Source organism: Moschus berezovskii, chromosome 9, assembly GCF_049115385.1.
Source record: "Moschus berezovskii isolate FMDL1 chromosome 9, NW_MosBer_1.0, whole genome shotgun sequence".
Classification (NCBI taxonomy): domain Eukaryota; kingdom Metazoa; phylum Chordata; class Mammalia; order Artiodactyla; family Moschidae; genus Moschus; species Moschus berezovskii.
Genome location: NC_142468.1, coordinates 15,977,579 through 15,989,931, shown reverse-complemented (window position 1 = coordinate 15,989,931; position 12,353 = coordinate 15,977,579). Strand labels below are relative to the sequence as shown.

Genomic DNA, 12,353 nt, shown 5'->3' with positions numbered 1-12,353 from the left:
TGAGCCAGAGGCAGCAGTAACCTGGGAAGCAGGGGAGCAAGGGGGTTAGAAGCAGAAAGTATGAAGCAATGGCTGTGCACACCTAGCCAGCACCCATCTCTGGGCAGGGGTTCGGTTATAGGATTGAGGAGGAGAAAGACAGTGTCTTGAGCACAGGGAGTGGAGACTGGAGTTAAAAGCATCCTCATCATCATCGTAATGGAAGTAGCAACGGCTGTTCCCCGTCTCATCCTGTGTGCCAAGTACTGTGCTAAATACTTGATGTGAATTAACTTACTTGATTCTAATGACAACCCCGTGAAGTGAAATGTGGTACTGTCGCCAGTTTTGCCGAGTTTAAGTGACTTGCCCAAGAGCACACAGCCAGTGAATGGTGATGCTCGGCTTTGAACCCTCTGACTCCAGAGCCAGAACTTAGAGCTAGTAGAGCCCCGGGGCCTCCAACCCTCCGGGACCGGGAGAGCAGAGGGTTGATTTCTGAGGTGCCCTGTTGGGAGGTCTGGAGGGTCAGCAGGTCCTTCTCTCCAACTGCTTAGAGGGAAAGGAAGCAGAAAGGAGTCATGGTGAGGAGGAAGTGAGCCAGCGAGACGGTTAGCAGAGGAGTGGGAAGGGGAGGTAAAGGTTCCCTGTGAAGCTGGGAGAGTGTGGCATTTTTTGACAACACCTAAGAAAAGAGGCTTCCCTGGTGGCTCAGATGGTAAAGCGTCTGCCTGTAATGCAGGAGACCCAGGTTCGATCCCTGGGTCAGGAAGATGCCCTGGAGAAGGAAATGGCAACCCACTCCGGTACTCTTGCCTGGAAAATTCCATGGACAGAGGAGCCTGGTGGGCTACAGTCCATGGGGTCGCAAAGAGGTAGACATGACTGAGCAACTTCACTTCACTTCTTCAAGAAAAGAGGGCTTCCCAGGTGGGCTCAGTGGGTAAAGAACCCTCCGGCAATACTGGAGACGCAGGAGATGCGAGTTCAGTCCCTGGGTCAGGAAGATCCCCTGGAGGAGGGCATGGCCACCCACTTCAGTGTTCTTGCCTGGAGCATCCCACAGACAGAGGAGCCTGGTGGGCTACGGTCCATGGGGTCGCGAAGAGTCGGGCATGACTTAGCAACTGAGCACACAAACCAGGTCTGAGAAAGGGGTGGCTTGGGAGGTTGTCAGAGTAGGAAATGGTTTCCATGGGAACAGACTGGGGTGGGGGCCAGTAGAGGCAGGGTCAGTCATCCACAGAGTCTCGGAAGGACCTGAGAGGTCACAAGGTGAGCCCCTTCGGATTGGAGATGGAGAAAATGAGGCCTGGGGTGGTTAAGTGGCTCAGGGGTAGAATCTTAAGACTTAGAAAAGCTGGCAGATGTCACCTTGCCCTGCCGCCCAAGGTCATCCAGCTAATTAGTGTAATAGAATGTGCCTCTCCTTCTGCAGCCATGCCATCCTCAAACCTGGAGAGCGGCAGGCATTCATCTCGAGTTCATGAAAAGGCCGTGCACTACGCTGTTTGTGCAACAGCGCGTCTGTGAGAATAAAACCCGTCTTTACTGCGGTCCTCCGGGACCCTCGCAGAAATGAGATGTTGATCATATGAAGCAATCTTACTGAACAAAAAAAAAAACTTTCAAGGAAAAGAAGTTGTGTCCCCTGAGCCAGCCCGTCTGCTAAAGGGGGATGCGCCGCTTCTCAGAGTGAGCCGGCTGAAAGTCAGCAGGGAGCGATGGGGGCACCCGCCATTGGTTAGAATTCTCCCGGCATACATGATCTCCTTGTTCTCCCTTTGATGGATTCAGTCTCTCAAAAATAAAATGCATCTGTGAACATCATACCTGCCTTTTCCCTTCTCTTTTTAGTCCTTTATTGAGAAGTAACTGAAAGCAGTTTTCGTTGTCGAAGCCACAGCGTGGGCAGATGTAGGTATAATTTATGCACACGAAATAGAATCCCTTTCATATGAGCTCGGTTCTTTTCTGGCCTGGTGGGTCTGCTGGTGGTTTTACTTTTTGTCCCGTCTACCCTCACCAACGCTGGTTACTAAGGGCTAGGCCTCTTTCTCCTGGTTTCACAGTGGTCATCGCACAAGATGCCATATTGAGAAGTGCCAGAGTGTCCTTGGTTCTGTACCACGGAGTCACCGGGTTGGATCTGGCGCCTTCCAGAAGGCTGCCCCACACAGTACCCTGCCCGGCCCCGGGAGGGCCTCGCACGCTGGCAGTGGAAGGGGGCCACCTCTAGCGGCAGGTACCACTGCACCACCTTCCCTGTGGGTAGCTTCTCACTTGGGTGAGTCCCAGTGTGATTGTGGGTCTATGGGGGACCACAGGATGCAACGGAAAGACAGAGAAAACAACTAGTGAGTGACCAGAAGGAAGTCTCTACCGGTTTCTTTATTATGGAGAAGAAAATTCTAGGAGAAGTAAAAGACCCTGCCCATTCAGTGTAAATCATCTCTAGTTTTTTTTAAATGGACTGAAATAAAGGTTTTCAGAAGCACTGATCTAAGTTTGCCCCCTGACTTTGCCAACCAAGGTCCATATAGTCAAAGCTATGGTTTTTCCAGTAGTCATATATGGATGTGAGAATTGGACCATAAAGAAGGCTGAGTGCTGAAGAATTGATGCTTTTTCAACTGTGGTGCTGGCAAAGACTCTTGAGAGTCCCTTGGACTGCAGCGAGATCAAACCAGTCAATTCTAAAGGAAATCAACGCTGAAGATTCACTGGAAGGACTGATGCTGAAGCTGAAACTCCAGTACTTTGGCCACCTGATGCAAAGAGCTGACTCATTGGAAAAGACCCTGACGCTGGAAAAGCTAGAAGGCAGGAGAAGGGATGCCAGAGGACGAGATGGTTGGATGTCTTCGCTGACACAATGGACATGAGTTTGGGCAAGCTCCGGGAGATGGTGAAGGACAGGGAGGCCCGGCGTGCTGCGGTCCACGGGGTCACAAAGAGTCGGACATGGCTGAGCGACTGAACAGCAACAGAGTCTGACTTGTGGAGCCATGATCTGCACTGATTTTGGTTCCACATCCCGTGTTGTTTCACTTCTCATCCTTTTGGCCACACTTCCCAGAGACCAGCCCTAAGTCTCGAAGTTACCGTCTCTCCCATCGGCTGTCAGCCCCCTCCGATTGTATCAGTGGGAAAGTCTCAGTTTGCACCTAGTACTTCCTTAATACCTTTCTAAGCTTGCTACTCTACCTTTTTAACAAAGGAGGAATATGCCATAGGCTCAGACTGGCAAATAGCAATATGTAGCTATAATAAATTTTGTGTTTTGTTTAAGCTGTATTGTTTTTTTGTAACTACCTTTTCTATGGTTGGTAGTGCAGAATTTCCACTGAGAATGTAAAGTTTTCTTTTAAGTAAATTAAAGTAAAAGTAAGGAGTCAACTTAATGTATAAAGTACTTGCAGGAAGTCCACTTACAGCAAAATGAGTGAGGGTGGCATTTGAGCGTGGCAGAAGTTTCGGCAGCACTTCTTCCCAGAGGTTTTTCCTCCCCATCCTTCTCCAGCAAGAAGGATGACTGAGTGTCTTCCCCTGAACCCTTCGCGCTGCTGTTGTGTTGCCAGGCACGTGGTAGGTGGCCTGCTGTTCATCGTACCCCCTCTCAATTGTCTCAGTAACTTGAAAGGGAAGAAAGGAGCCCAGTGAAAACGGGTAGCCCCCTCGTTCCATCCCTGAGCAGTATCAGCGTCTGTGTTTCTGGGGTTGATACCTCTGTGTAAGAGCATCTTGGTCCAGTCCGTCAGCCCGTCCAGCCAGTTCCTCCGCCCTTCTCATTCTCAGCCACCACCCTTTGTATTTCAGCCGCACCAACTGCCCTGCTGTTTTCTGAGCACACCTGGCCCTTTTGCGCCTCCTGCCATTTTTCAGGTTTTTTTCTTCCTGTGACTTTTCTGCCAGTCTCAAGCACGTTTTCTAGGGAGTCTTTCCAGCATCACCCAACCAGAAGGATTACTTCTGTCTCTTGCTCTGACCTCACTTGTTCTTTTGGGCTTCCCTGGTGGTTCAGACAGTAAAGAATCTGCCTGCAGTGCGGGAGACCCAGGTTCAATCCCTGGGTTGGGCAGATCCCCTGTAGAAGGGAATGGCTGTGCACTCCAGTATTCTTGCCTGGAGAATCCCATGGACAGAGGAGCCTGGAGGGCTACAGTCCATCAGGTCACAAGAGTCAGATACAATTGAGTGATCAACACACTTGTTTTGTTAAATCCGGACCGTAATAGAAGCAGCAGTAGATGAGGGAATGTTGGTTTCTAGTTCCGGCTGTGTGTCCAGCTCGCCTTGGGTCTGTAATGAAGTCGCTTTGCATCTCCTGGTCTTTATTTCCTCACCTACAAGATGCGCAGGTGGGGTGGTGGTCACAGTCTTTCAGGCACCGTGGTAGGTAAGACTTCTGGAGGCATTGCTGCCATCTCTGTTGTAAAATCCTGAGCAAAAGATCCACAAATCCCAACACCTGTTTGTTCTAAATAAAATAGTGTTCATTCAAGGTACCTAAGATCTAGAGGTGTGAACCCTTCAGCTTTTTAATTTACTCATTTCAGGCATGTACATACATATTATCAGTTCAGTTCAGTCGCTCAATTGTGTCCAACTCTTTGCTTTTTAGCTACTAAGACTCCTTCTATATATTTCAGTCTTTTTTTCCTCCTGATACATCTTTTGAGTTTGAATCAGAATGAAGATGTTGTTTTGAATCAGACCAGCAGGGGGCAAGCTTCACCCAGGAATTGCCTTGTAATTCCCTGTCCCTTCCACTTGGTAGGGCTTGGGAATCTACGGATAGGATTTGGAGGTTGTTCTTCGTCTTTCTACTAGACACCTTGTTTGCTGATAGTGCCAGTAGGAGCTCACTGTACTCTAAGGTGACGTAAAACTCCAGAGTGCCAGAATTTGGGTGCTGGGGAGTTCTTGTTTGCTTTAAAAAAAGAAAGGAAAACGAACAATACCTAGAAAAACATTCTAGACACTAAGTGCATGAATGACAAGAATTAGGAACCCAGGGGGAAAGAGTGGGGGTTTCAACTTTCAGGAGAGATTTTCAATGAGGAGAAATCTTTTAGCCAAAGAAAACTTCAGTTCATGAGAACTATCTGGTTGTTAATCAGTATTGTAGGTGTGGGGACAGTTAGAGCAGAGGGACCCCAGTGTAGGGGTCCACTGCCTGATGCTGAATGGACCTGGTAGCCGAGATTACAATGGAAGATTTCTCATCTGCTCAGATTCGGGTTTTTGCTGTGAAGGCTCATTTGCTGGGTCATACAATTTATAAAGTAGAGCCTCGATGTTGGATGTACTGGTGATGTGTTATATGATCTGGGACAAATGACCTCCCCTCTCTCACATCTTGGTAAAACTGACCTCAGCGAGGTTTGTGAGATTTTTATTGGACATTTAAGAATTATGAGAGTTGAAAACCTCTCAAGAAAGTGGTATTTTGCCTGCTTTTCCTCCAGAGGAGTGATGTGTTCTGAAAATATAAGGTAGCTTTAGCTTCACTTTAGCTGGTCTCTCACTCCTACTCTTGCCCTTGCTAAGTATTTATGAATTTGGTCCCTGGCTGCAGAGATTCTTCTTTTTGTCACGGGAGCCCTGTAAGCCCCTTATGGTGGCTTTAGCACTTCTCTCATGGGCAACAAGTTGTACTAGTGACCACTTGTCCAAACCCTTCACATCCCTCGCCAGTTAGAGGCCGTGGCCCAGGCAGGGTGGGCCAGTAGAGCGTCTTCCACTGGGCGCTTCTATGTCTAGCACTTTGATCTATTTTAAGCCTGTGCTGTCTTGAAGCAGGGAGGTGAGTCTAGGGTCCAATATGTGCTGTGGATATTAAGAGACTTCAAGGACACTTCCCCCCATTTATCCCAGTTATGTCCCCTGCTAAAATAGGTTAACGGTGTCTAATTAACCACTGAACATTGTCATGCCGCATAAAGATAGCATCCTGGCTGTTCTCTGAGCCGTGGTACTTTATCTCCATTTAGATCTCTGCGGTATTCCATTAAACTCGAGAGCACCATTTTAACTGAGATGATGTCTACATTAGGGCCGCCTTTCACCCTTCAGCACGTGACCCATGTAGGCAGCAGCTGAGGCCTTCTGCCTGATGCAGGAGGGCAGGCAGGGGAGATGAGCCGCACAGGCGGGGAGGGTTTTCACAGTGAGGTCCTTCTCTGCCGCTGAGCCCCAGGGTGAAAGCGAGCATCCGGGATCGGGCTGTGGTTCTGTGTTGCTGCAGGCGTGAGATGTGCTGGAAGCCGTCAAGCTTGTCCTCCACTGAGCAAAACAACGCCCAGTGTGTGTCAGCGTGGCCTCTAAATGTCAAAGAAAGGAACTGCATCTGAGCAGAGGAAGTTTGGAAAGGCGAGGACGTGGAGGGAAGGGTGACCTGGCTAGATGGGGTCTCCTCTCTGCCATGACGCGAGCTGTCAGCTTGTAAATAAAAACACGCAAACAGTCACACAGAACAGTGAAGCCAACATTAACTACCCCGTGGCACACAGCTGTCGTGCTGCTCTGAGTCGAAAGTCTTCCAGTCTTACATCCTCATCTCATGGCGGAAAATATGAATTGAATTTGAAGCAGAATGTAGAATGAGCCCTTCCCCTGGTCAGTAGAGCTGCCTGCATGCCTATATCACATAGGGATCAAGAACTGGAATTTGTATCCTGCCCCGATCACTTTCTAGCTGGGTGACTTTAGTCAAATTAACTTTACTTCCTTGAGCTCCAGGCTCCTCATCTATAAAAGGGAGCACGTTAAAGAAGATAATGTGATAAATAAATAAGGTAATATGTAATGCGAGCATATTAAAAAGCAGAGACATTACTTTGCCAACAAAGGTCCGTCTAGTCAAGGCTATGGTTTTTTCAGTGGTCATGTATGGATGTGACAATTGGACTGTGAAGAAGGCTGAGTGCCAAAGAATTGATGCTTTTGAACTGTGGTGTTGGAGAAGACTCTTGAGAGTCCCTTGGACTGCAAGGAGATCTAACCAGTTCATCTTAAAGGAGATCAGTTCTGGGTGTTCATTGGAAGGACTGATGCTGAAGCTGAAACTCCAATACTTTGGCCACCTCATGCGAAGAGTTGACTCATTGGAAAAGACCCTGATGCTGGGAGGGATTGGGGGCAGGAAGAGAAAGGGACGACAGAGGATGAGATGGCTGGATGGCATCACCGACTCGATGGACCTGAGTTTGTGTGGACTTTGGGAGTTGGTGACGGACAGGGAGGCCTGGTGTGCTGCGATTCATGGGGTCGCAAAGAGTCGGACACGACTGAGCGACTGAACTGAACTGAATGTTTATATAGCGTTATATGGCGGGGATATATAGATAAGAGTGCCTAGCACCGAGCAAGCTCTGTAAATGGTAACTGGTGCTGTCATCAGTCATCGGCTTTACAGGTCTGTGGGGGCGGGGGCCTGGGAGGGGTCTTTTCCGTGAGAATTGAGGGTAATGTGTGGATCTGAGGAGGAGACACCTAGGTGTGGATGGTGGAGCAGTGGGGGTGGGCACCAGGAGGGAACTGACTGAGCGTGGGGCTGAAGGACCCGGCTTTAAAGAGAAGTAGGGGAAGCCCAGGGACTGTGCTGTTGGTCCGGTGGTTAAGACGTCTCTCTTCCAATGCAGGGGACACAGGTTCGACCCCTACTCAGGGAACCAAGATTCCACGTGGTGTGTGGCACAGCCAAAAGATAAAAACAAATAAAAATAATTTTAAAATAAACAGAATAAAGATAAAATAGGGAAAACCAGACAGTGCCCCTAACCTTGAAGTCTCCACCTGGGAACTCAGTGTTTAAAGAGCAGACAGCTTCACATGAAGCTGAGTGATCTTGGTGACTTGAAAAGCTCCACACAGAGGGGGCTGTGGTTTCCCTTCTTGGCAAGTCACCGACCAGGTCCGTCCATTCCTCACTGCAGAGCCGGAGACCAGGGTGCCCTTACTCTCGTCACCCTGTCTCCCCAAGGTGGGAGGTGAGGGAGAACATGTCCTCTCATTGTGCGGAGTTAAAGCTTCATTCTGCAAAATGGCCAAAGCAATCAGCAAGTGATGGAGTAGCTCTTAAAAAGAAACCTGGCATTTAATTAACTTTTCAAAGTGCTGGTTCAGCAACCTCTGTGTTTTACATTTTGAATATTGAACAAGCATCTCTAATCGGATCTGAATTGCTTCTGGGTCTCCCTGGGTGGAGGGCACCTGCTGAGCTTTTACGAACACCAGGGAATCCCAGCTGAGTCTCCAGAAAGCCAGTTCAGGGTCACTCGGGAATGGAGCCTTCAGTCCGTGAGGCTGTTTCCTTGCTCCCCTCAGCCTGTCACTTGTGTTAGGAGAAAGGGCTTCCCTGGTGGCTCAGTTGGTAAAGAATCTGCCTGTAATGCAGGAGACCCAGGTTCGATCCCTCGGTTGGGAAGATCCCCTGGAGAAGGGAATGGCAACCCACTCCAGTATTCTTGCCTGGAGAATTCCATGGACAGAGGAGCCTGGTGGGCTGTAGTCCATGGGGTCGCAAAGAGTTGGACACAACTGAGTGACTCACACACAGAGGAGAAAGTAGGCAACTCGGAAGGACGAGGCAGAAAGACTTACCTCCTGCTGCTTAGCAACTAGCGAGTTCAGCCTGCTCTCTGACATAAGGTTTCAAGCGGTGATTCTCACATCCATGACTAGGTTCCTTTCCTAGAAATTACTTCCTCAGGGGGCCTGGAGTGATGCCTAGCACGTGGACACTGCAAAAGCTTCCCAGGGGTGATTCTCTTGTGGTCCACTGGTTAAGAACTCCTCGTGTAAAGGATTCTTTCAAGCTTTCAATGAGCTGTCCGTTGTCTCCTGTAAGTATGGAAAACATGCGAGCCCAGTAAATCCAAGCACCGCTCGGGGAGCCCAGGGGACAGCTAAGAATCAGCGGGTACCTGCTTTTGCAAGGGCTCGGGGCAGTGCGTTTGGAATCTGGGGTGGAAGGTGGGCGGTGGGGAGTCTTGTGTCAGCCTCACTGCCGCCCGGCTCTGTGACATGGACAGAAGCACATGGCGCGGCGCCCATGGTCCCAGTCTGTGTGTGACACGGTGCTCCCGGAGCACCTTCTTTCCAGAACTACTGTTGATAGACACGAGAGTCCCTGAAGATCCCAAAGCATGCTGGGTCTATACCGTGGGCTCACCACTGTGATAATTGCCAGGCTCCCAGACTCTCTCACAGCACTTCTGGGGAAGCTACAAGGGCGGTGAGAGACCAGAAGCCCGGGGCGGAACTAGCCGCCACCCTGCAGTCCTCCTGCCCTGGGGTTGGACTGGCTCACACCATGTCCCCGGAAATGTGTCTGCGAGGAAGAGATGACCCAGAACCCGCCGTCCCCTCCGTCAGCCTCCACCCGCCCACACAGCCTGGGAGAGACGGGACTGCAGCCCCATGGCCTTCCTTCTTGGTTACCTACTGGGCAGTGATAGAACACCACATTTTCTTTTTTTTTTTTTAACCTGTCACCAGCAATTTTAAAAATGCACTCTCTATCATAACTGGGTATATCCGTATAGAAACCTAAAAAAACTTACATAATATTTATCTTTACGATTTGCAATACACTCTCTTCACTATTCTTTGCTATTGAAAAAAAAAGAAAGATTAAAAAAGAAAGGCTGGTGGTGATCCTCTAAATGGGTTTCATGGCTCACTCATGGGTCACCACCTGTGGTTTGAAAATCCTTGTGCTAGACTTCACATCACTGCACCGTCTGAGGCGCCTTTGAGGGCTGACTGGGCAGGTATAGTAAATCTGTGAAGTGGGGATCGTTTCAGAATAGCCCCTTGAATTACATCACCGAGGAACAGAAGTTATTTGCATAGTCACGGTTCTGTAAAGAAATGTACCCTTTGCCTGTTCTCCGGAAGCATGCTTCCCACTGCCTTTTGCTTTCTCACTTTTGGTAGCGGAACAGCTGCAGGAAATGCTTTACTTCCTTCTTCAAGCCAGCACCGCAGGCTCAGTGATAAAGAGCTAGTTCAGTTCAGTTCAGTCGTGTCCGACTCTTTGCGACCCCATGGACTGCACAGCACGCCAGGTCTCCCTGTCCATCACCAACTCCCGGAGTTTACTCAGACTCATGTCCATTGAGTTGGTGATGCCATCCAACCATCTCATCCTCTGTTGTCCCCTTCTCCTCCCACCTTCAATCTTTCCCAGCCTCAGCTAGTAGGGACCCCCAGTTCTAGGAGGGCAGAGCTCAGGCTCCCAGTGGGGAGGGCATTGGGCACAGCCCAGCTTCCCCGAGTTTTCCGTAAGGGAATGTAAGTGTTGCCAGTGTTTGTATTTGAAGAATTTAGAAATCCAGATTTTTTTTTTTGTACAAAATATACCAATTTGGACACCAAATTCATGTTAGAACAAAATGAAACCAAACCAAAATAAGCAGTGGTGCGGCCCAAACTTACATGAAGCTTGGTACAGCCCGAAAGTGGCCCATTGTTCCACAGGCAGGGTTTCATGCCATTTCTCTGGGGCCCCACACAGGTTCCCAATAGGCTTTCCATCTCCTAAGCTGAAGGCTCGCCCAGAACCTGCTATTTCTGGCAGGAGAGATGGAGAGACAGACAGACAGAATGCCACCTGAGGACATCCCCACCCTCCATCCCTGGGGGCCTTGGTCTCTAGTTCCAGCTCCTTCCCTGAGGGATGCAACGAGATGAGGGAAGATCCTGGGCTACCCCGAGAGTGGGGCGGAGCAGGACATGGGCTCAGCAGCAGTTACGCCGATTCAGATGATGAGTGAGTAAACGGCAATTAATCAGCCTCCCCTGAAGAGTAGCCTTATCATTGTGGTTTCCTTCCCACCGAATCGCTGCTGCTGCTTCCCCCGGCACATGGCTTCGGAGGAACGATGCTGTTAAGACTCCTGAGGGTAACCAGAGATGGCATTACCCCTTCTGTAGAGCGGGAAGGTGCTGGCCTGGGCGACCACCTTCTTGAAGCCTGTTCCTCTCCTCTGATCCCGGTTTCCTACAAGCCTTCCTACTGCTGGTGACAGAGGACCGGGTCCTTCAGACAGCAGGTTTATAGTGTTCAACTTCACCATGACAGTCAGAGGCAGTGGTCCCAGGGTTGACTTTACCTTTCCCCTTTTGAGGAGAATTATTTGCATTTTTGCAGAAGGTGCCGGTTGGTTCCGAGGTCACTTTTCCTGGGGAGGGACTTCTCAGGCGTCTTGCCTCCCAGCCATTAAGGCATCGCCATCACCCTGTGCCCGCGTGGATCGTGGTGATTGATTTCTGACTTAAAAGATCTCATAAAGAAAACAAATACCCTGTTATCACAGAGATCGTCACACATAAAGAAAAGTAATCTCCGTGTAATGCACGCTCAAATTCCCAGGAATTCTAATCCAAGCAGGTCACTACTGAGCCTCTGAGAAACGCTGGTCTTAAGTCTTTTAAGCAAGATTGGCTAAAGGCTGACGACTGTTAAAGTTAAGATGTATTCCCCTTCCCCTAGACAGCTGATCCAGAAATCTCTCACTGCTGGGCCCAGCGATCTGCATGTCTCACAAGCTTCCCCGATGGTCCCTACACATGTTCAGGCTGGAGAACCCGGGCCTCACATAAGCGTGTGAACAGGCCACCATCATTCACAGGGCCTTGCGGTCCTTCCCGTAGGGGAGGCAAGGAGTCAGGCCTGAACTGCATGGCTGGTTCGTCTTCTGCTCACGGGGAGCTATGTGTGTTAGCACAACAGCTCCAAACGAGACCCACGGCCTCAGTCCTAAGAGCGTGCTCCTGTAAATTGTTCAGTTAATTGTTGAGAGAAAAAGAAGGCACGGTATCATCCACACCGCTTTTGAGTATTGAGCTTCTCCTTCGATTTAAGCACTTGAGCTCAACAACTTAACGTGGAGACATGCTAAAAAGAGGGCGTGAGAAGCCATCACCATCATTGTCTCTCAGCGGTCGTGGGCCTTGGTCTAAGAGGAATCCAGACAGATAGATCACTTGAGTTATTCTCATCTTACCCCACTTCCTAAACACCCCTCCAGTGTCCCACGCCGGTGCCGAGACTAGCAGGTTCTCATAAACTTTTGTCTCTCTTTTTCAGGTCACAAAGGAGGGCTTCTGAAGACAAAAAAGAGTATGTTTCCAGTATTCTAACGGCGTCCTGAGTGACCCTAGGCAGCCACGCAGCCTGTGGTCCTCATCACTTCAGCCTTTGTTGCACGCAGCGTCCGAAAATAGACAGTAGGGAGCGGGCTGGGCTCGGGCTGGAGATCAGAGCGGCAGTCAAGGGCTCAGCGAATGCTGCTTCTGCAGCTGAAGGGCTGGACTCTGGTGTGGATGCCCAAGTCCTGTCTCCCACCCTCTGGTTCTTAGAT

General features: G+C 49.7%; 1 protein-coding gene and 1 non-coding gene across 2 annotated transcripts in view; both read left to right on the top strand.

The window, feature by feature from the left end:
• Positions 1-12,353, top strand: part of IFT43 (intraflagellar transport 43) — a 103,415-nt gene that overhangs the window by 64,310 nt on the left and 26,752 nt on the right. Inside the window, exon 4 of the mRNA XM_055435510.2 lies at positions 12,080-12,112. Within this exon, the coding sequence (XP_055291485.1) occupies positions 12,080-12,112 (33 nt within the window). The remainder of the gene's footprint in view (positions 1-12,079; positions 12,113-12,353) is intronic.
• TRNAY-GUA (transfer RNA tyrosine (anticodon GUA)) lies at positions 680-752 on the top strand. Its single transcript has one exon. It is a non-coding gene; the product is annotated as a tRNA-Tyr (tRNA).